At 45.6% G+C, this 24,051-nt stretch overlaps 1 protein-coding gene across 4 annotated transcripts in view; it reads left to right on the plus strand.

Annotated features, from left to right (window-relative positions):
- MTA3 (metastasis associated 1 family member 3) overlaps positions 1 to 24,051 on the plus strand; it is a 162,099-nt gene that overhangs the window by 24,889 nt on the left and 113,159 nt on the right. For all 4 annotated transcript variants that reach the window (XM_056853108.1, XM_056853109.1, XM_056853111.1 and 1 more), the window contains exons 4-5: positions 11,286 to 11,412; positions 23,350 to 23,413. In XM_056853108.1, coding sequence (XP_056709086.1) covers positions 11,286 to 11,412; positions 23,350 to 23,413 — 191 coding nt within the window. The remainder of the gene's footprint in view (positions 1 to 11,285; positions 11,413 to 23,349; positions 23,414 to 24,051) is intronic.

A 24,051-nucleotide genomic window follows, 5' to 3' on the forward strand; every position in this document is an offset into this window, starting at 1 on the left:
GTCCACATGCTTTTTGAAGTGAGGCCTCCAGAATTGCACACCATACTCCAGGTGCGACCTTACCAATGCTGTGTACAGCGCAACATTGACATCTTGCGATTTGGACTCTGTTGAGCCCCCCAAGACTCTGTTATGACTCTGTTGAGCCCCCCAAGATCGCATTAGGTTTTTTTTGTCGCTGCATCACACTGGCTGCTTATATTTAACTTACGATTCGCCCATACCCCAAGATCTTGTTCACACACACTGCTATCCAGAAGTGTATCCCCCATCTAGTATGCCTGCCCCTCATTTTTATTACCCAGATATAGAACTCGGCATTTATCCTTGTTGAATTGCATCTTGTTCACATCTGCCCACTTATCCAGTGTGTTCAGATCTTGTTGAATTCTATCTCTGTCTTCTGGTGTGTTTGCTACTCCTCCCAATTTGGTGTCATCTGCAAATTTAATGAGTAGTCCCTCCACACCCTCATCCAGATCATTAAAAAAAAAAGGAAAAGAACCGGGCCCAGAACTGAACCCACTGGATACCTCCCTCCATTCAGATGAAATTCCATTGACAACTACTCTTTGAGTGCAGTTCTCCAACCAGTTCTTTCTCCACCTATCCTAGGGTCCAGTCCACAGTCCTCTAGTTTACCCATCAGACCATCATGGGGCACCCTTTCAAAAGCCTTACTGAAATCTAGGTAAACAACATCAACCACATTCCCTTGATCCAGTAAGCTCGTCACTTGATAAAAGAAGGAAACGAGGTTGGACTGGCAGGACCTGGTGGGGACAAATCCATGCTGCCTTCCCCAGATCACCAAGTTGTCTTTCAGATGCTTGCAGATTAATCTGTTTAATATCTGCTCCAGTACCTTCCCTGGGACGGAGGTCAAACTGACCTCTTAGTTGTCTTAGTTTAGCTTTGAGTAACAAGGATTTAACACAGATAAAAAATATCACTAACTGAACATAAAAAGAGCCTAACCATATTGGACTTGAATTTCATCTAGTCCAGCAGTGAGTTTTCAACAGAAACGACGCTGTTAGCTCTGGGAAGCTCACAACACGGATCTGAAGGCAAAAGTCCATCCCAGTGACTTGTCTCCAGAGTCTGGGATGCACAGGTACAAATGGGTCTGGGATACCTAGCCCTGCACAGACAGACGATACATCCATGTGATCACTCACTGCACAGGGCAGTAAAGCAGGCATGAATGGGATGGCCTCTTCCCCCAACTCTACGTGATCCCTGAGTCGTCTGCATGGGGTGAACCCGTGGAGGAAGTGCTTGCGTGCACAGCCTTTTCCCATGATCAACAGCATTCCAAAAACAGCATTGTTGATCACAGGAAGGGTTTGTACACGCAGGCATTTTGTCCCTGTGTAAACCCTGTGCAGTCCATGTCCGTGTGTTCACTCTGTGCAGACCATGCTGTAATTGCATGGAGGCGGGTGGTGGGGCCAGCATGCTTGTGCCTGCTTTACCACCACACATGGTGAGCAGTGATGAAGACTAATCTACTAGTCTAATGAAATAGATGAAGAAGATTAGTCTAATCAAATAGATGAAATGTGCCATACATCTAGAAGCCCAGTCTGAACTGCTCTGGATTTTCTGAAACAAAGTAGAAAATTAATCTTCTGATACTGTTTACGAGAGGTCTCAGATGTGGGGGGGGGGGAGTCATCTGAAAGATGTGTTTTGCTTTGTTTGTTCTTGAATGAATACTTTTGCCTCACCTCATGGGGGGTCATGGCAATAAAGGAGCAGTAGTAATGAGCTCAATTCCTTGACGTGATCTCCATTTCTCCATCTATGAATTACACTGTATCATTATTAGTTGGCTCTTGTGCATATGCCTCTCATTAACCAGATTAGTGTCAGCTGTTAAGTACTGAGCAAAACTATTGATGGCTACAATAGGTTATTTGGTGAGGAGTTTATTGTTATGAAAATTAATGCATGTTTGGACTGTAACACTTCATACAAGGGGTATTAATGTACAAACCTCCACTGTGGTCAAATTTGCTTGTTTCTACCATGTACTTCTTTATCTTTTCCGGCCTTGAATATTTGCATATCCCCCCCACAATACTGTGCAGTAGCATTTCTTTTGTATTTGGAATTTGTACCATGTTTGCATTTGTAGTCATTTTAAGCTTGAAGGGGGTGCGAAGCGACTTAGGAGCCTGTGTAACCCCATACAAATGTCAGTGGCACTTTGCACCGTGATAAAGTGGCACGGACGCTGGCACGGGGGCACTTATGCTGGCGATGCAGAGCGATGCAGCAGCAAAAACCTGGAAGTGGGTGCCCACGCCAGTGTTGGGGGGATTCCCTGGGTGTTCCAAGGGGAATAGGTGATGTTAGTCAGCTTCTAACCCCTTTTTGGCCTGGGAACATCCCTCTGTGCTACAGCATTGCTATGCCAGCAAAATAGCTGGTGTAGCCCCATGTAACTCCATGGAGGAGTCTCACTTTTTTTTTTTTTTTAAAGTGTTTTAAACATTCATTTTTCTGCCGTGAAACCTATGCGGAGGTTGCGTGGCTGTGCCGCTCCTGGCCACCGCTTGTCTACACTCCCCCCTTCAGGAATGGGCTGCACAAACCTTATTCGTGACTTTTGGTGACCCTATGGAGTTTTCAGGCCTAGAGACAAACAGAGGTGGTTTGCCATTGCCTTTCTCTGCATAACGATTCTGGTATTCCTTGGTGGTCTCCCATCCAAGTACTAATCAGGGCCAACTCTGCTTAGCTTCTGAGATCTGAGGAGATCAGGCTAGCCTGGGCCATCCAGGTCAGGGCATTTTGCACTATAAAGGCTGTTAAACTGCTTCAATTGCAGCCATTTTAGGCTTGCTTAACAAATTAAATATGCCCTTGGCCAAGCTCAGTTTGCCACCTGGCATCAATCATTTTGCTGTCATCTCAACAGGTTGATCAGCTGTTTTTATGTAAAGCTTTCTACAGGTACCGCATGCCCAGTCTATCCAGAGCATCTGAAGCAGAATCTACATAGATCGGTCAAGTATTTGGGGCTGTTTATTTATTTATTTTTAGCTTCCCCCAACTTGTGTGGCAGGAAAAAAAATGACACTGTAGGATATCATTCTAGCTACAAATAGAGGCTTGGAATCAGTTTGTTTAGCAGAAACAGAAATTATGTGCACAGCAATTCTTTTCCTTTTATCTTTGCTGGCTGACTCTTCACCTGGAATTTTCATCTCTTTATAAATTTAGTGTGAACTATTGTGTTGGTATTGGAGAATGAGTCAGATGATACCGTGTCAGGCATAAGTATCTAGTTCAAATGAGTTGCAGGGTCAAACTCCACACCCAGCTGTTGCCTAGGGCCTATGCCCCGGTGTGTTTATATTTTTAATGTAACACCAAACATTAGTTCCACCCCTGTTTCTATGCCTACAGCAGAGAACATGTATTTCAGTTTCTAATTTATTTCTATGTTGCTAAAAGTAATTATGATGGGGTTTCTCATTTTCAGAGATTGCTGTTGCTACTTTTCCTGTCATGTTTTGCCTGTATCTAACTATAAAATATACAGTGCAATCCTAAACAGGGTTGTTCTAGTCTAAGGCCATTGATTTCAGTTGGCTTAGACTGTAGTATCTCTGCTTAGGATTGCGCTGATAGCCACTTCCCCACCCTCGTTTGCTTTTTCTTAAATTAGTTCTGTTATTTTAAGCAAGAAACCCCAGCTACTCTACTGTCCACCGTTAACTGTCAGCTCACAGTCCAAAGACTTGCCTCTTTTTCTTTATTTATGTATTTAAATATGGAAGTTTAGTATTTGAATCTGAGAAATAGTGTTGCTTAATGACTTTGCTTACATAACCAGTGGTTACGCGATGGTGAGTGTGGGAGTAGGGCAGGAGGTGTGTCACAGGTAAAAATGTCTACTCAGCCATGAAGCTCACTGGATACCTTAGCCCAGATAATCTCAGCCATATGCCTCTCACAGAGTGGATAAGTTGGGGAGAGGAAAACCACATTGAGTGCCTTGGAGGATGGGCAGGAAAAAAACTGCAGTAGTGTCTAGAATGGGAAGATAGATGTTGCCATGCAAATATTTGTTTTTAATTTCTCTTTCTGCGTGCCATACTTTGGAGACAGTAACCAGAAGAACTTTAATGTTGTTTTTTTAAAAATAGTAAGAATAATTTGTGAAGGATAATTTGCTCTTGACTTCCTGTTCTTCTAGTTCTTTTTTCTCACTTCTTTTTATAGGTTGGAAGTGTATCTCATTTAAATGAGAGACCAAGGGTATTTGATTTCAAATCACGCGGGTCTATATCACTGATTAAAACAAGCAAACAATCCCCTTGATTAAAATCAGCAAGCCAAGCAAAAAGCCTTGATTAAAATTGTTGACAATCATATTTGCTAAGGCATTAGATCTCCTCTTTCATTATTTTTTTCTGAATAGAGGTATATTCTGTTTATAAGGCAGACTTAGGTTGTGTTTCAACTACAGGATTTTATTTGAACATGTACACACGTGTGCATTTGTATACTGAGCTCTGTTCATTAGTTTCACATTTTATTCCAAATAAAATGTTTTACCAATTGCTAACCAGTTATTTTGTTATTTGCATAATTTACCTGGAAATTGACAATATTCATGATAACGCTGGTAACAGCAATGACAGTGAAATATGCCTCTGAATGTCTGGTGTTGGGGATAAACAGGAAAGGGTGAGGTTTCTTTAATGCCCTGCTTGTAGGCTGCCTATTCTTGGTGAAAGAAAAGAGCAAGAGTCCAGTAGCACCTTAAAAATTCTGGTAGGGTATAAGCTTTCATGAATCACAGCTCACTTCTTCATTCTTGGTAGAAGTGTCTAAAATACGGACGATTCCTGCCGCACCATCAAGACTAACAAAATTTAATGCTGCACAAGCATCGCGAGTCATCGTTGGCTCCATCAGGTGCATGTAGCGTACATCCATTAGGCCAGTACATTTATATTGGCAACAGATTTGCAGTGAAGCAGGCTAGATGTTTCTGAGAGGTACCAGTTTGAAATAAGATCTCATCAAAAGAGTAATCGCTTCACTTAGAGAGGGTGTGGGCCACTCCCAGTTGTGCTTGTGTGTGTGTGTTAAGTGCTGTCAAGTCGCTTCCGACTCATGGCGACCCCATGAATGAAAGTCCTCCAAAATGTCCTATCTTTGACAGCCTTGCTCAGATCTTGCAAATTGAGGGCTGTGGCTTCCATTATTGAGTCAGTCCATCTCTTGTTGGGTCTTCCTCTTTTCCTGCTGCCCTCAACTTTTCCTAGAATGACTGTGTCTTTTCTAGTGACTCTCACCCAATTGTGCTTAAATGGGCAAAATAGATTTTACATAGAATCTACTCCAGGTTGAACAAGATAAGCAGATACAATAGGAAGCTATGGGGGTATAGCTGAACTAATTAGCATCTGTAAGAGGAGGGATATGTGCTATCCCTCACCCATTATAAGGACTAATATGTTCCTTGGATGCTAATTAGTTCAGCTGTATCTTTGTAACTTCTTTGTTAATCCTGCAGTAAATTCTATGTTAATCTGTATTTTGCCTTATCTAAGAACTGTTGGCACTGAAAGGTGTGGGGGCTCCTGGGAATTATATGCATACTCCAGTCGGTTTATGAGCCCTTTGTAAGGACATATGGTGAGACCTGTGTGCTGTATGATCTGTTACTTTTTTATCCCAGTCTTCCTGTAAACAGTTTAAGGAAGTGTACATTTTATCGTCCCAACAAAGAGAGTGAATTTTTATACATTGCACATTGTTCTGTGGTAGAACTAAAATTCTTCCCCTGATTTCAGAATGCATTTTGAAGCTGCTGCACTCTGAAATGTGGGTCAGAATTTTAGTTCTACCACAGAATAATGTGCAATGTGTAACAAATTCATTTTCTTTGTTGGGAGAAGTAAATGTACATCTCCTTGAGCTGTTTACTGGAAGATTGGGATTAAAATTGTAGAGATTGAGCAGGTATTTTGTATTTTCTTAGGCATCATGCTGATATGATTTCTGTGCAGTCTATTGATTGACTAAGCCATGTTGATTCAACCTCATCCATATTTCTTCTCCCTGTCATTTGGGGGTTTCAATTTTCTTTTCCTTGGAAATGGGTTGCATTTTTAAATGCTGAAATATTTGTTGCATGGCACTGCATCTTACATGTTGGGCAGATTCTTTAGTTTTCCTTTCTTTTTAGAGCCTCTTATGGCTAAGTGGGAGAAGTCTTCCATCCAGACTTTGTGGGTGGCTTTAATGTAGGCACCTTATTTGACGGAAAGTGTGAGATCATGTTTTTCATTCTTTAGAGTTTAATAGATGGGCTAATTAAATGAGCAAGAAGACTAATTAATAGAAAATCTAGGTGTCATTAATTCTGAAATATAAAGTAACAGGTTCTAGTGCTTTCAGAAAAAAAGTGTGTCTGGGTATGCTTGAAAGGCCAATTAATGAGTCAAGGGAAAATGTTTTGAGTAATTATAATAATTTGTAAAGTTGTATTTATGAATTGAAAGCATGTTTAGTTAGAAGTGCTAAAAAGCACAGAGTAAACTAAAATGAAACTCACTGCAAGAAACTGAAACTTTTTTGGGGGGAGTTAAAAACTAATGCTGAGATATATTCATTTTTAAATTTTCTTTTTTAAATAAAATGCTGGGTATACATTTGTCATCTGAATGAAGTTTCTGAATCTGTGTGTCTTGCCTGATAACTAATTATTGGGAAGCTTTTCTTTTCCTGTACTTCTATATTAGGCAGTGTTCTGTTAGATAGCCCAGTGTTGTTTCCTGAGGCTCACTATGATTCTTCAGGAGTTTCTCCCTGGGATCCTCAAACTAAAGATTCTGAATATTGAACCTGTCATCTTTGCATGCAAAACATGTACTCTTGTCACTGATCTGTTGGTTCCTTCCAAAACTAAGATGTAGTATTTGTGTGTGAATATTCAGAACATAAGGGTTTGTTGTATGACTAGCAAAACCGTCTAGTTGGAGGAATATACCCATATTTCCAAACATCATTTTCATATAATACCGTATATACCCGTGTATAAGCCGACCCGCGTATAAGCCGAGGTGCCTAATTTCTCCCCAAAAATGGGGAAAAATTAGGCACCCGCGTTTAAGCCGAGGGTCGGCTTATAACCCCTCCCCCCCGCAGGCTTACCTGACCGGGCTCCTGGCTGCGGGAAGCGGCGGATCCTGCGGGGGCGGCCTTCCTGCAGCTGCAGGAGACCCCCCCAGGCCGCTCCTGGCGGCAGGAAGTGGCGCGGGCCCGGCGGCGCGGCCTCCTGGCGGCCGCAGGGGTCCTGTGGAGGCCGCTCCTGGCCTGGAAAAGGTGGTGGGGGCGGCTGAGCGGCCTTCCTGTGGCCGCAGGGGGCCTCTGGAGGCTGTTCCCGGCCGGGAGAAGGCAGCGGGGGCAGCTGAGTGGCCTCCCTGTGGTCGCAGGGGGCCTCTGGAGGCTGCTCCTGGCCGGGAAAAGGTGGCGGCAGTAAGTTCCCCCCTCCCTCCTCCCTCCCCTCCCCTACCGTATTGACCCGCGTATAAGCCGAGTTCGGCTTTTTCAGCCCTTTTTTTGGGCTGAAAACTCGGCTTATACGCGAGTATATACGGTAGCCTTTCTCCATGCCTGCAATCATATGTTCTGCCTTACTCAAGCCCCTCACGTAAATTTAGTTTAACAGTTGCATAGCTGTTTCTCCCAGCCTTTGTTCTTTGCTTAGTCCTTCTGCCATCTACCGTATTTTTCGCTCCATAGGACGCACCGCTCCATAAGACGCACCTAGTTTTTAGAGGAGGAAAACAAGAAAAAATCTTGTTTTCCTCCTCTAAAACTTGTCTTATGGAGGGTGCGTCGGGATGGCGCGAGCCCGCGTTCCCCTCGCCGACGGCCAGCTGGGAGGTGGGCAGGGCCGCGCAGAGCGCTTTCCAAGACCTCCCCCACCCCCACCCGGCTTCTAGAGACTCCCTGGAAGCCTGGCGGGGAGGGGGGTTCTTTAAACTCCTCTGTGCTGCCATCCCAGGCAGTACAGAGGAGTTTAAAGATCCCCCCCGCCCGGCTTCCAGGGACTCCCTGGAAGCCCGGCGGGGGGGTCTTGAAAGTGCTCTGCGCTGCGATCCCAGGCAGCTCAGAGGAGTTTAAAGACCCCCCCGCCGAGCTTCCAGGGACTCCCTGGAAGCCGGGCGGGGGGGTCTTTAAACTCCTCTGCGCTGCCATCCCAGGCAGCACAGAGGAGTTTAAAGATCCCCCCGCCTGGCTTCCAGTCCCTGGAAGCCGGGCGGGAGGGGGGGGGTCTTTAAACTCCTCTGTGCTGCCTGGGATGGCAGCACAGAGGTGTCCAAGCCGGCTCCTGGGGCTGCCTGGCTCTGCGCCACGCTGCCACTACGCTGGGTGGCTGGGAGCCCCGGGAGCCGGCTTGAACGCAGCCAGCCAGCTGGGGTGGGTGGGAGGCCCCTCCCAGCCGCCCAGCGCAGCGGCAGCGGGGCGCGGAGTCAGGCAGCCCCGGGAGCCGGCTTGAACGGCATCCCCATCTGGTTGGCAGCAGCCGAGCCGGCTCCCGGGGCTGCCCGGCTCTGCGCCCCGCTGCCGCTGCGCGGCTGGGAGGGGCCTCCAACCCACCCCAGCTGGCTGGCAGCAGCAGCGGGGCGCGGAGTCGGGCAGCCCCGGGAGCCGGCTTAAATGGCGCCAGCCAGCTGGGGAGGTGGGAGGGGCCTCTCAGCCGCCCAGCGCAGCGGCAGCGGGGCGCAGAGCCGGGCAGCCCCGGGTGCCGGCTCGGCTGCTGCCAGCCAGCTGGGGACGCCGTTCAAGCCGGCTCCCGGGGCTGCCTGACTCCGTGCCCCGCTGCCGCTGCGCTGGGCGGCTGGGAGGGGCCTCCCACCCACCCCAGCTGGCTGGCTGCGTTCAAGCCGGCTCCCGGGGCTGCCCGGCTCTGCGCCCCTCTGCCGCTGCGCTGGGCGGCAGGGGGGGGCTTCCCACCCCAGCTGGCTGGCTGCATTCAAGCCGGCTCCCGGGGCTCCCAGCCACCCAGCGTAGTGGCAGCGGGGCGCAGAGCCGGGCAGCCCCGGGAGCCGGCTCGGGTGCTGCCAGCCAGCTGGGGGTGGGTGGGAGGCCCCTCCCACCTCCCCAGCTGGCTGGCGCCATTTAAGCCGGCTCCCGGGGCTGCCTGACTCCGCGCCCCGCTGCCGCTGCGCTGGGCGGCTGGGAGGGGCCTCCCACCCCCCAGCTGGCTGGCAGCAGCTGAGCCGGCTCCCGGGGCTGCCCTGCTCGGTGCCCCGCTGCCGCTGCACTGGGCGGCTTGGAGCTGGCTGGCGGCATTCAAGCCGGCTCCCTGGGCTGCCCGGCTCTGCACCCCGCTGCCGCTGCACGGCTGGGAGGGGCCTCCCGATGCCGGCCCTGGCGTCCCGGCTCCGTGCCCCTCTATTGCTGCGCTGGGGGGCTGGGAGGGGCCTCCCACCCCCCCCAGCTGGCTGGCGGCATTCCAGCCGGCCCCGGCGTCCCGGCTCGGCGCCCCACTACCGCTGCGCTGGGGGGCGGCATCCCAGCGAAAAATACGGTATTTATATCATGACCCCCATTCAAGAAGATCATTTTTTCCATCAGGGTCTGGGACAATATACACATTCTTTCTTCCTGGATGTCAAAAGGCTTCTTTGCTCAGCAGCTGAATTTGAATGAGTCATGCACGAATTTAAAACCTAAGTCCCATGTCACCTTAAAGACTAACACACTTTATTCCAACAAAATATTTTTTTTTTAGTTAGAGCATCTAATGAAGTGCACTCTTATTGACAAAAGCTTATGCTAGAATACTTTTTTTGCATCTTTAAGGACTGGACACCTCTTCTATTTTGTTGTTACAGACTAACATGGCTAACCATATGGAGTTGTACACAGAATTAGTTCACACTCAGGTGAAAACCCAGTCCCTGTTTTGTACCACTTAAGGTTGCTTAGGATTGAATGCCTCTCTTTAACCAAAAATGAAAACCCTTGTGAACTATGTTAATCCTGGTCCACTTGTTAAAATTATCCTGTGTATGGTGGGGGAAGCTTTATTACACCTTCCTTTCCATCCTCCTGGCACATCTGTTGTGCCCCAAAGGTTACTGGATATCCTTGTGTGGGTGTAGTGTTTGAATAGGGCATGGGCATGCAAGCCTGAACTGCATGATTGTTGTGTGGGATAAAATTTGGTAATCAGTTGTATGATCTCAGCAAGCAAGCCAGAAATACAATACACCATGATAAAAAAAAAATGCATTAACAATTATTTACTACACCAAATACTGAACAAGTAACAAACAGATGTTAAACATCTACAGGAATTACAAAATGTGGCCAAATAGCCAAAACGTTAACAAACATTATTACAATAATAGGACAAAATGTTTGCAGTAGTAGATGGGTGGATGTAATCCCTATTCAACAGTCTTCATCAGCCAAAGCTTAGTTCTTGATACACATTACGACCACTTTAATGAGTTATGACACAGCTGAATGGAACAAAATAGCTAACATTTGTCTCTCCAAAACCAAAACTTACAAAAAGCCCTATCCTAAGAAGTGAGCTCTACTAGTCTAACTACTTGTGGAGATTGGATAACAGGCAGGAGCACCTAAAATATATATGTGGCACAAGTAATTATATACTGCAAAAAATGCTAAGAAAATAATTAAAGGGAGAGCAAGAAAAAACTGTGTAACATTAGGGATATATTTTATTCTACATATTATTTGCAGGCCTCTTGTAGATAGTGACAGGTTCAAGAAATGTAATGAAAACATGCATTTTAATGTGCTTTCTTTAAATTTATGGTCTGTCACTTTGAATACTTTGGTAGATGAGAGACTTATAAGTTAATGTATAAACAAATCATATATAAGAAAATCATATGCCTCCAATAAAAGACTGATATTTCAGGGGGAGGTCTGAATGAAGTCTCCCCCCCATGTAGGACAAGCAGTGCACTCTTGTATATTGAGTGTTTTCTTTACAGAGCAAAGTAGGTTGCTAGAAGGAACAAAGTGTGTACTTAATATACAAGAGTGCACTGCTTGTCCTACATGGTGGGGGGAGACTTCATTCAGATATCCCCCTGAAATATCAGTCTTTTATTGGAGGAATATGATTTTCTTATATATGATTTCAAGAAATGAAAAGAGCAATTCAATTAAAGCAAGATGTGAGGGTCATAGGGGAAAAAAATTCTGCCTGCAGTAGTGGGTCTAAAGATAATGTCAGTCTTCTCCTTCCTTCCTTCCTGCAGAAGAAGTCGAAGAAGAATATGAAATTCCTAAAGAGGTAGATTTAACTGATAAACAGAAACATCAGTTGAAACACAGGGAGCTGTTTCTGTCTCGCCAGTATGAGTCTCTTCCTGCAACACACATCAGGTAAGAAGCTACTGAAAACACGTGGAATCATGTTATGGATGTAACCTCCTGGTTAAACTGTGCCTGCTGCTAGCTCCATGAAAACACTTGGTCTCCTGTCTATCCAATGTGTGAGGATCCGTCCCCTCGGGCCCCGCCTCTTAGCCCCGCGGCCTGGCCCGCTTGACTTGGAGAGGACTTCCTTTGGCCTCAGAATGGGCCTCCTGAGAGGATTTCCTTTCCTCCTCTTCAGCCCACGGTCCGTTCCTGCTCCTCTGAGCCACACCAGCTCCAGGGACGCCCGGCACCGCTTCCTCCCTGGCCTTCCACCCCCTCCCCGTCATATAGCCAGCCAGGCCCTCCGGGGTTCCACCCCTTTCCCACCTCCCCTCCTGTCTGACAGGGGCTCCACCAATCAGCCCCTGGCAGTTCCGTCCATCCGCCCTCCCCCTCAGGAGGGCTGCGGCCCCGCCCCAGCTGATCGGCGGCTCGTGCTCTGCCGCTCCCGTCCCTTCGCCCCTCCGGCCCTTTCCAGCCCGGCTCCTCCTCTGCCGGGGGACTTCGCCCCAGCGCCTGGGCCGGCGGAGGTGTCGCCACGCAAACCCTGCCAATACCGGGCGGCGTTGCCAAGTCGCTCGGCCCCAGTCCTCCCGGCCAGGCCGGCAGTTCTCCCGGGGCTCCCGCGGGCTGTGGCACTGTCGGCCCTGCCCCCTTTTCCCCATCCGGCTTCGCCTCCTCCTGCCCGGTAAGTGCGCCGCCGGGCAGTCCCGCGCCCGGGGCTAGCCTGGGCGCGGGACACAATGGCTTTTTGGAGGCTGCTTCCCTCATCTACTGCCTTTCTGTGCATGTTTCTTTGAAGGAGTGCTTAAATGAAACTTGGGTCCTTGTAATTTCAGAAAAGTGCTATTGCTTCTCGTACACTGTTTTATACAGTTACTAAATTGCATTTCTGGTAACCTGCAGGTTTTTTTTAATGTTGAGTGCAGTGTTGCTCAGCAAAACTGACTTGAAAAAAAAACCCATGAACTTGCCAGGCTAAAATGTTAAAACATATATTTTACTTGCCTTTTGCTGGGTGTGGATGTAGAGAAGTTGTTGTGTGTTTCTGTGTAGCCTAAAGGGAGCCATTGTTTTTCTTCCCCTCCTCTTACATTATTAACACCCCTAATATACAAAAATAATGAAGGGATTTTATTGCATATGCGGTTTAGTTATTGGTTTGCGTTTTTTTAATCATTCCCAGTTAAAATATATGATTAATATGTAGAACAGGGATGGGGTGCAAAGAATCACTGAGAAAAAGAAATCCCACCACTACCCTTTCCTCAGTGTTGTCTCAGCATCTAATATATCCCTTCAGCTCTGTCTTTTACTTCTCTCTTGCCATCTCCATTGGATTTTTTTCCTGCCCTCTTGCTTGCTTTGGCTTCCAATCCATTGCTTGCTTGCTTGCTTGCGTGCCTGCCCACTTTGGTTTCCCTTTCCCCTCTCACCTGTCTGCTTTCACTTTGCCTGCCAGTCCCTTGCTTGCTGACCCACCTGTCTACCACATCCATTGTGCTGTGTGTGTGGGAGAGAGAAGCAGGTGTATGGTAGTAGGTGAGCTGGACCCAGTGCTGTTGGGAGTGGAATATGTGGTCTGGGGTGGAGGCCATCTTACCTGGTTTTGCCTGCTGGTTTTCAAAGCTGAACTCTGACGTCTTTAAAATGTGATATCTTGTACATGCACAAACACCATTTATAATATTTTGGGTGCCTTTTACTCTCAAGTCAGTTGTTTTTCAGAAAATAAGCTTTTTCTGCATCCTAGGATCACCTTGGTTTGCAGATAGATACTGTAGCTCTGTGTGCATCCCCAGTTGATTTTTTTATCTGTACAGCTGCTCCCTCTCATGGCTGTTTGATGTATGGTTGTTTCCCAAGCAAATTTCCTTGTTCTGTGATGATTACTAATGCTAGGAAATTTTAAATGCAGGGTTTGTTTGTTTTTTTGCAGTGTGAGCAGACAGTTGCTGAGTATTGTGTATCTGTCAGTTGTGGCCCTGATCCATTGAGCTACTTTATGCAGCCTTGTGGTTTTCTGTGCCCTTCACTTGTTACATTATTTTTGAACAATATCTCTTCTGTGCTGCTTCTGAGATTTATTGAATTTGGAAAGCAACTTTTTGTATAATGCCAAAGAGTCTGCTGTTCAGAAAATGCCATGTGGGATCTGTCAGATCCCCCCCCCGCCTTTGCATTGGGACATTTGCGTGGTTAATTACGCAGCATTGATGCTTGAAGATCTTTGAGTGTGGTGGTGGTGGGAGAAGTTTGTTTATTTGAACACATTAAGGTGAAAATAAAGAATAAATTATTACCTGTGGACCTTCTCTCACTGCTTCATCCATGACTTTTAAGAACTTTAACACAATATGTATAGGGTTTCCTTACCACTTTTTAACTTCAGAATAATTTTGTAAGGTAAGTCTGAGTGAGGATGATACAAAATGGTTAGGGATTTGAATCTGGGTATTTCTGACTAGAGTTCCACAGTCTAGCCCAGGGGTCCCCAACCTTTTTGAGCCTGTGGGCACCTTTGGAATTTTGACGCAGGGTGGTGGGTGCAACCACACAATGGCCGCCACAAGAGGCAAAGTCACACACATATACAATTTTTACTTGAACAGTGACTTGGCGATAAAGTATCTTCTGTTGTTTGCATCATCATTTCGATTGCAGTCCCTCTCTGCTTGTTGTTCCATTTACACAAGAAAAACTGTAGTGATATCAAGGGGATGCTAGTAAGTAAGGTTGGGATAGTATTTTGGTTATTAAAAAGAGCATGTTACTCTTAACTGTTTTTTTCAGGAAGATAGATCATTATTTCTGTATTGTATGCTGCACCATTCTCAGCTTTCCAAGGGGAAGGAGCGCCAGTGATTCCAGGGTTGCCAAGCACATCTCCTACACTGGTGGGAACTCATCCAGTGATACAATATTACTGCGAACACACCCTAACTATAAAATGGACATGATAAGAGTAATGCAAATAATTACTTATAAAAATAAATCTTAAATAGAATGGGTTGGACCAGCCAAGTACACTGTTGGTGGTTGATCTCTTCATTCCCCTTTTCTGAGCAGTTGCCAGTGAGCACTGAAAAGTAACCTGCATGGAGAAAAAGACATGCAACACAAGTTGCTGCAGAGTGAGGGGGGAAGGGGATGAAATTGCCCTCCTGCCTCATGTGTCCTCAGAGTCACTTCAAGGTGCAAGGAACTGTGCATCAGTGGAATGGATGTATTGGGATCCAGCCCACTATCTTTAAAACAATTACCTCTTAGTTGGCATGAAGAACAGAAGAATACATAACTTACTGTGTCAGACCAGAAGTCCATTAAGTACTGAGCATTATCTCCAACAGTGGTCTGGTAGATGCTTCTGGAATTTTACAAGCATGACAGGGTGTGGCTGGCCATTGTCAGTTCTTTTTCCCCAGCTTTCGACCCTCAGGTGGTACATCGTCTCCTCGTAGCTCCGAGAAATACTATAGCCGTTCCAGTTCTACTCAGTTTTGCTTGTTTGATAATGTAAACAAACATGTTGATACTCTAAGCATTTAGGGAAACGAAGAACAACAAAACACTGCAGTGTCATTACCATTCATTTCCTTTTGGCACAGTTTAAATACTAATTGTACAGTAGAAAATAATGTCTTTCACAATATCAGCAAGACATTATTTGTCATTGTACTGAGCAATGCTTATTCTTGTGATTATTAAGACTATCACAGTGAATGGGATTTTGAGCACCTTTCGTATGAGGAAAGGCTGAAGAGTCTAGGACCTTCAGTTTAGTGGGGGGAAAGATGGCTAAGGGGGAACATTATAGAGCTTTGTGAAATTATACATGGGCTAGAGAAAGTAGATAGAACTTTTTCTCCCTCTACTGGAACTCGAAGCATCCAATGAAGTTGAAGGGCAGTTGGTTCAGAACAGACAAAACAAAATGCTTAGATACTCAATGAGTAATTAGATTGTGGAATTCACTTTCAGTGGATGTAGTGGTGGCCAGGAGCATAGATGGCTTTAAAATGGGGTTGGACAGATGCATGGAAGATCGGTTTAACAGTGGCTACTAACCATGGGGACTGAAGGGAACCTCTCTATACAAAGTCAGTGCTAGGAGGCAACATTGGGGGAAGACCTTGGTTCCTACCCTGTTTATTGGCTCTCATGGGCAACTAGTTAGCTGCTGTGTGAAACAGGATGCTGGACTAGGTGGGCCACTGATCTGGTCCTATGTTCTTCCTGTTTTCTTATGGACCATGCAGTGAGTTTTAATGGCTGCTTCAGGAGCCTAGCCATCTGGCTGCAGCCCATTCCCAGCAAGCCCCAAATCCAGGAAACCTTTGGGAGCTATCTCCATGCGTTGAACTGTGTTCAGAAATAGAAATTGAGGAAGCCTTAGATGTCACGCAGAAGCATTATGTTCACTGCAGGACCTAGGAGAAGATAGTGCATCATTTATTTGTCGTTTCTATTTGTATGAGTTTGCCTTGATATGATAAACAATTGGTCACACTACATGTAGGCGTGGTTCAAAAGTAAAATACCGTATTTTTTACTGTATAAGACGATGTTTTTTCTTTAAAATTTTGCCACAAAATTGGGGGTTGTCTTATACACAGAAGCCGGCCATTGCTGCTGGCCCCGCCCATCAGCCGATGGGCATAGCCACTGGCCAGGGCCGCTGGCCTCTTTCCCTGCTCGCTCTCTTCTCCGCCCATCAGCTGACAGACGGGGAAGAGAGCGAGCGGCCAAAGAGTCCTGTGGTTCTTGCCAGCCAGAGTCCGGCATTCAAACTGGTCGCCACTCACCCGACCGGGCCAGGTAGGCGGCGACCGGTTTGAACGCTGGCTGCCAGCTGGCAAGGGCAACAGGACTCTTCTGCTTGCTCTCTTCCCTGCCCGACAGCTGATAGGCGGGGAAGAGAGTGAGTGGGGAAAGAGGACGGTGGCCCTGGCTGGCCAGTGTACGGCATTCAAACTGGTCGCCGCCGGTCCCACCCATCAGCTGTCAGGCGGGGTGGGTGGTGACCGGTTTGAACGCCAGTGGCCGGCTGGCTAGGGCCACCGGCCTCTTTCCCCTTGCTCTCTTCCCTGCCTGTCAGCTGACGGGTGGGGAAGAGAGGGAGCAGCGAAAGAGTCCTGTCGCTGTGGCCGTCCAGCGTCCAGCGTTCAAACCAGTCGCCACCGACCCAGTGGGCTGCAACCGGTTTGAACACTAGACACCGGCCAGGGTGACAGGACTCTTTCTCCCCCATGTATAAGACAATCCCTATTTTTGTCTTAATTTTCGGTTCAAAAAAATAGGGGTCTTCTTATACATGGGGGGGTCTTCTTATACACTTCTTTTACACGGGAAAATACTGTAACTGAGCTCTTCTTACTGCATGTATCATGCAAGACTACTTAAGGGGGGGTACAGTTTCTGTGGATGAATAAACTTTTGCCCCCCAGACCATTGTCTGGACAGTACTGTTAAATATAGAAACTGGCTGTCCCTAGCTAGAACAGGATTGATCACTTAGGCTCCTTTCAAACTGCCCTTATAATCCATTTAAGCAGCCAATTGCTAACGGATTTTTTGTGTCATTTCAAACACAACTATTTGGGCTCCCGGCTGCTAGCTGATTTTTTTTACTTTTTCAGACAAAGCTGCTGGTGCCCCGTGTGCATCCCATGACTCAGCCTTTTTTTTTTTTTTTAAAATGAAAGCAGCTTTCTCATTTTCAGTTCTTCCTTGCACTTCTGAATTGCTTTAGGGTGCTGTTTAAAATGTCTGGAGCGCTTCTGAAAGGACTGCTTTTTTCCTGTGTTTTTTAGCGTGTGTTCTTTTTTAGCTTTTTAAACATTGCTGCATCACCAGCATTCGGTTGCATTGGATTGCTATGGTGTAATAGCACTATAGCGCTAATCTGAGAACATCTAAAAAAAAAAAGGCCGGAAAAGAACACGCCATTAAAAAGGGCGAGGAGGGGGAAGCGCTTCAGAGCACTTTAGAGACGGCTCATAGATGGATTGAAAGGAGCTATATGAAACACACGTCCCTGTACCGCTTTACTCAGAATCAGGCCAACAATGGATAACATTCTGTTCAGAATGGTAATCTGAAAGGGGCCTTACAACGCCATTTTAAACATTGCTATTCCCCATCTGAGTCCATAGACTTCAGTATATTTAGAAGGCTGTAATTCTGCTTAGAATGGCACTGTTAAAGTCTGTATTCCATGATAGGAGTGAACAGTGAAGTAGGAAACCCTTTCATCCTTAGGGTGCCTTAGAGTTTTATGAATTTCACAGGCTACATTTGTAACAGCTTTTGAACATCAAAATATTGAGCATGGGATACAATCCAGTTGGATTTAGGCAGCATAGCTTGAAGTATTTTCATGGGGAAATTAGGCGCATAGCTAGAACTAGTTAAAATACATGGGTCAGTCCTTTACAGTGCCTAGCATTCACTGTAGTTTGAATGTATGCTCTTTTACCAGCATTTCCATTGCCCATTCAGGATGGCAAATAATTTGTTGCTGTCTTAAATGTTGGTTTTTCTGTTCTTTTTGTTTCCAGACATCCTAGTTAAATACAATTTGGGATGAAATGTAGAAAGCGATGGGAACTGGCTGAAATAAGTAGCCTGCATGTTGTGTGAGAATAGGAAATTACTTAATACACAAGCCTGTTTTTCTGATTGCAGGATTTCAGATTTTTAGGATTGTTGAGCTAAGTAACTAATGTTAAATAACTTTTTTATAAAATAACACTGTCATATGTATGTATTTGCTGACAATTTCTGATGAACAGGTAATAATAATAGTAAACAGAAATTATGTGCAGGATAGATGGGGTTGCCAGGTGGGTGGTTTCGGTGGGCAATTGCCCGCCAATCCACCCAGCTGCTTTGGAGCGGTGATAGTGTTCGCAGGTGGCCGTGCATGCGATGATATCACTTCCAGGTTCACCCCCTGAAGCGCTGCACTGCCGTGGCTGCTGTAGCACCCCAAAATTTGGGGGTTTGAGTGCTAAAGCAGCCGCAGAAATGCGGCCTTCCAGAAGTAAACTCAGAAGTGACATCTTTGTGCACACGCGGCCACCCCAGCACCCCTTAAAACCTCCTGCTGATCAAGAGGGGGGACCTGGCAACCCTAAGGATAGCATAAGTAATACAGTACCAGACTGAAAGCTTACTGATCAATATCTATGTTAATTCTAGGACCCGACTGCAGCTCTGATGTTTAAACTTCTGCCAACCAAGTCTATACATAACAAATGTTATGTTTTTCCATGACTCAATAGAATTGATTTTTAAGTCCACCAGGGACTCTTGTGATCATTTTAGTCTGAACTGCTGTGTGCTTTGGGGAGTAGGACATCTGTGCCTGAGCCAAAATTAATTAACTAAAACACAGATTTCAGATAGAGATCCCCCCCCCCCGGTAACCTCTGGTAATCTGTTTTGGATGTTGCTTGCCCTTGTTCTTATATTTTGTGTTTATACATGTCATAAGCCAGAAAACACAATCATAGTTGTCCCATTTGGAATATTTCCTTAGTACCGTATATACCCGTGTATAAGCCGACCCGCGTATAAGCCGAGGTGCCTAATTTCTCCCCAAAAATTAGGCACCCGCGTATAAGCCGAGGGTCGGCTTATAACTCCTCCCCCCCCCCCCCGCAGGCTTACCTGACCGGCTCCTGGCGGCGAAAAGCGGCGCGGGCCCGGTGGGGGCGGCTTTCCTGCAGCCGCAGGAGGCCGCCCCCAGGCTGCTCCGGGCGGCGGAAAGCGGCACTGGCCCAGCAGCCTCCCAGGCAGGTCCTGCTGGCTGCTCCCCGGCCGCGGGAAGGGGTGCGGGCCGGCGGCGGCGGGGGGGCGGCGGTGAGGCCTGCCTGCTCCCAGGCAGGCCCCGCTGGCCGCTCCCAGGCTGCGGGAAGGCGAGCGGGCCAGCGGCGAAGGATGGCGGCAGTGTTAAGTTTTCCCTCCCCCCCCTACCGTATTGACCCGCGTATAAGCCGAGTTGGCTTTTTTCAGCCCTTTTTTTGGGCTGAAAAACTCGGCTTATACGCGAGTATATACGGTATTTCTGTTTTGCAGCTGGTATCATGCTTTCTTAACCCCTCTTAAATCTGTACATATCTAGCCTGATTTTCCCTTTCTTTCTCCCTCTATTTTTATTTCCTAAAAAAAGAAAAGAAACTTAAAGGATATACATAAAGTGAAGACAAAAATATAACAACAGTGGTGGGCAGATCTACACAAGTTTCTGTAAACAGTTTCCAAATATCTAAAAATAAGACAGTTGCCCTCTGTATGCCATGCGTTCAAATATTTATAGAGTTCTAAGATCCTCAATCCATTTATTTACTAGAGGTGGGCTTTTATCTTTTCAGTGTTGTAATAGGAGTCTTTTAGCTGTAGTAAGGGCATGGAGGGTCCATTTTTATTGACAATGGGTTAGCCTCCAAGAGAAAGGCAAATAGTTTAAAAGTACATCGACATCCTCAAAAATCATTGAGCATTCTAATATAAAATTGACACGAGTAATACATTTTTCCAGAAAAACCAAATGATGGGACACACCCAAAGAATAAGTTTAAAGGACGCGTCCTATGAGTCACAACACCAACAATTAGATACTTTACTCAGTCCTTTGCCAAAGAGTCACTGGAGTGTCCAGTATATTTTGAGCATATTTTTTTGCTGAATAAGTCAACTTAAGATCCATGGGGAGAGCAGGTCCAGGATGGGATTTTTAAAGGGCAGAGGTCCTTGCCATTGGTTCCTGGGAGAGGGGGCTTGGCCGGCGCTGAGGAGGCAGCCCATTGGAGACTCCCTTAGTCAGCATCCTGAGCAGTTTGGAAGAAGAAGAAGAGGAGTTAGTCTTTATGCCCTGATTTTCTCTACCTTTAAGGAGTCTTAAATGGGCTTACAATTACCTTCTCTTCCTCTCCCCACAGCAGACACTTTGTGAGGTAGGTGGGGCTGAGAGAGTTCAAAGAGAACTGTGACTAGCCCAGGTCACTGAGCAGGCTTCATGTGTAGGAGTGGGGAGTCAAACCTGGGTCTCCAGATTAGAGTCCACCACTCTTAACCACTACAAAATGCTGGAACCATGTGGGGGGGACATCTGGGGGGAATTAAAAAATCCTTAAAAATCGCTGCCAATGGCCTGCCCTGTCATAGTCCCACTGTACACTGCATTGGTCAGGCCGTACCTGAAGGCCTCACTTCAAAAAGGATGTGGACAGAATGGTGCGAGTGCAGAAGAGTGTGACGAGGATGATCAGGGGCCTGGAGACCAAGCTCTGTTCAGAAAGGGTGAGGGACTTGGGAATGTTTAGTCTGGAGAAGAGGTTGAGGGGGGACACAATTACTCTTTAAGTGAAGGGCTGTCTCTTAGAGGAGGGCAGGGGGCTGTTCCTGTTGGCAGCAGAGGATAGGACTCACAGTAATGGGTTTAAATTATGGGTGGAAAGGTACCGGCTGGATATTAGGATTTTTTATTTTTTTTACAGTAAGAGTTGTTCGACAGTGGAATTAGGTACCCAGGGAGGTGGTGACCTCCCCCTCGTGGGCGGTCTTTAAGCAGCAGCTGGACAAACATTTGTCGGGGATACTCTAGGCTGATCCTGCATTGAGCAGGGGGTTGAACTCCCCCCAACTCTGATTCTATGATTCTGCGTTGGCGCAGTGCCCCCTCCTCAGTTGCGCTGGTGCGCAGCTAGCACTGAGCTGCACCAGTGCCTAAAAATGGCTCTGGGGGGCGGCTGCACTGGTGTAACTGACCCTTATGCTGCCATATCTCCAAGATATTCTGGCGTAAGGCTCAGCCCACTCCCTCTGCCTGTTCGGCCCCTCCCTTAGGATTGTGCTATAATATCCTTTCTAGCCCAGTTGTTCAGATAAATGTTTTCCTAGATATACCTTTGGGAAATATGTAAATGGATCAGAGTTTAATCATTCAGCTTATCTGGTGACCAGTAGTTCAGTAAATGATTCGTGAGAACTATCCTTAGAAGATATTGTCGAAGGCTTTCATGGTCAGAGTTCATTGGTTCTTGTAGGTTATCCGGGCTGTGTGACCGTGGTCTTGGTATTTTCTTTCCTGACATTTCGCCAGCAGCTGTGGCAGGCATCTTCAGAGGAGTAACACTGAAGGACAGTGTCTCCTTAGAAGACACTGCAGCTATCATTTTATATTAACCCCGATTAAATGTAAACATCTAAAAACTTCAGTAATCAAAAAGGATATATGATGTAGCTTTAATTTAAACCTCCTTATCGTATAGGCAAATGCACTTCTGAAGATATAGTTGTTTCCCTGCCATTATATCTCCAAATAAAACATCTAAATATTTGATGACTTGATTTGAACCAAACCATTCAAGACATACAACATTATAGGAAGCACGGTTGTTTCCCTAGCGCCCCCACCCCCGGTACTACTGAAGTAGGTGGATGCATGCAAAAGGGCAGGTGAACAGGGTCATCTGGGGGAAACCCTCCTGATAACATAGCTTGTAGTACAATTTAGAACCATTGTGGGTATTTGATAAAAAGTTAACTTTGTTTAAGTGTTTAGGGGGCTGCTTTCAATTTGCAATCAGGTTCTGATTTGAAGAGAGGAATTTTCATCCATCATTGGCCACATGAAGCCTCAATATAGGAGACAATTCCATCAATACTTCAAGAGACCTCATGTTTAAATAGTGTAGCATGTTATTTGCGTATCTCTTCAATTTACAGTGACATCCTAAACAAAGCTATATACTTTTAAGGTCTATTGATGTCAAGAGAATTAGAAAAGTGTAATTCTGTTTAAGATGACACTATTCTTCTTCTCTCCCCCCCCCCCACTTTATCATATCTAATATTTTAAGGCCCTGGCCTGGATGGCCCAGGCTAGCCCAATTTCATCAGATCTCAGAAACTAAGCAGGGTCGACTCTGGTTAGTATCTGGATTGGGGATCATCAGGGAAGTCTGAGATCACTAGACAGAGTCAGGCAAAGGCAAACTATATTTGAACGTCTCTTGCCTTGAAAATCCTGTATTGTCCCCATAAGTGGGCTGTGACTTAAAGGCACTCTCCACCACCATTTTTTTAAATATTTACAACATCCACTGCCCCCACTTTTGTGCTTATGAGTGTTCAGCATATTTGAAGGCCCCTACATGTACCCAGAACTGGATGTAGAAGCACCATTTAAGCTCAGAATCTGATCTTCAGGGAGAGTGTAATCCCATGTAGGGCAGCCATTTCCTAAGATAACCAGTCCACTGAGTCATCAACTCTCATCAACTCTGGCTTGTCTAAATTGAGCCTCAGTTTCTTCATCCTCGCATCTCCTCCAGACATCAGTTAAAGGTCTCAATGTTCCAGGTGAAAAAAGTAGAAATAGAGTTTCACTCTGTTCCTCGGTGCTTTTGAAGCCCTTCTCTGCCTTCTGCCATTTTCTTTCTGAGTCTATTAACTTGACACTGATAGTGTTTCTGGCACAGAGAGCTAGGCAGCTAGCATCCTAGGAGTTCCATGAGCATTGGATAGCTTGCTATTGAAATGAAGCTTTAAATAAGCTTCTCTGAGGTTTCTTTTTAAAACATGCTTATAAGGGAGGTTTTCACAGGCTAAAGATAAAGCTATGAAACATTCCTTAAGCTCCCCATTTATTTATCTCCAAGTATTAACTTTTTGTAAGCATGTAATCCTTCCTTCCTTCCTTCATCTTTCAGCTGTTGCTATTATAAACTTGCTTATATCACCTTGACATTTGTTGCACCCATTGTCTTGTTTTTGTAAACAAATAATTGTTTTAATTGATTTTCCAAATTCCAACTTATCTGTTGACCTCTATTACTTGCAAGAAGAAATTGCTAGTTATGAACATTTATTGTTGTTTTTATGATTGTGTAGGGGAAAATGCAGTGTTGCGCTTCTGAATGAAACGGAATCTGTGTTGTCGTATCTTGCTAAAGAGGTAAGGCTGTATTCAACATTAGTTCTTTGAAATATCAGTATGTTTAAGAATTAGCGATTAACAGCAAACTATTAGTAAATTCAACAGTGCTTATACTACATGGTATGCTGGGTGGATAATATCAATGATTTATTTTTAAAAAATAAAAAATGGATTTTAAAAAATTTAAATCGGATTTTTTTAACAAATGTTTTTTGAGGAAAAATATATCTAAAGATAGTTTTCTGTTTAAGATACATTATAGCCCAAAGGTTATTCATCGTGAAATAAGGATTAGTTAGCATGAAGCTGTTTACTCATGCAATGTTTAAATTTTGTGGCAAATGAAGTCCATTAATCCAGTCACAATGTCGTGTTCTTCCAGAGGTTTCTGCAAGATTATTGTGGGCAGTTTTTCTATCTAGAAGATATAGATTGAGTATCCCTTATCCGGAAATCCGATATCCAAAATATTCCAAAATCCAAAACTTTGAGCGCTCACAGAGGGTAATAAAATGGCATGTGTGCAGGCTGGACGTGCCAACAGCAGGTTCTCCACAATGCCCCACATGCACAAAAGTATTAAAAATATTGTATAAAATTACCTTCAGGCTAGGTGTATAGGGTGTGTAAAAAACATAAATAATTTTTGTGTTTAG

Source organism: Euleptes europaea, chromosome 7, assembly GCF_029931775.1.
Source record: "Euleptes europaea isolate rEulEur1 chromosome 7, rEulEur1.hap1, whole genome shotgun sequence".
Classification (NCBI taxonomy): Eukaryota; Metazoa; Chordata; class Lepidosauria; order Squamata; family Sphaerodactylidae; genus Euleptes; species Euleptes europaea.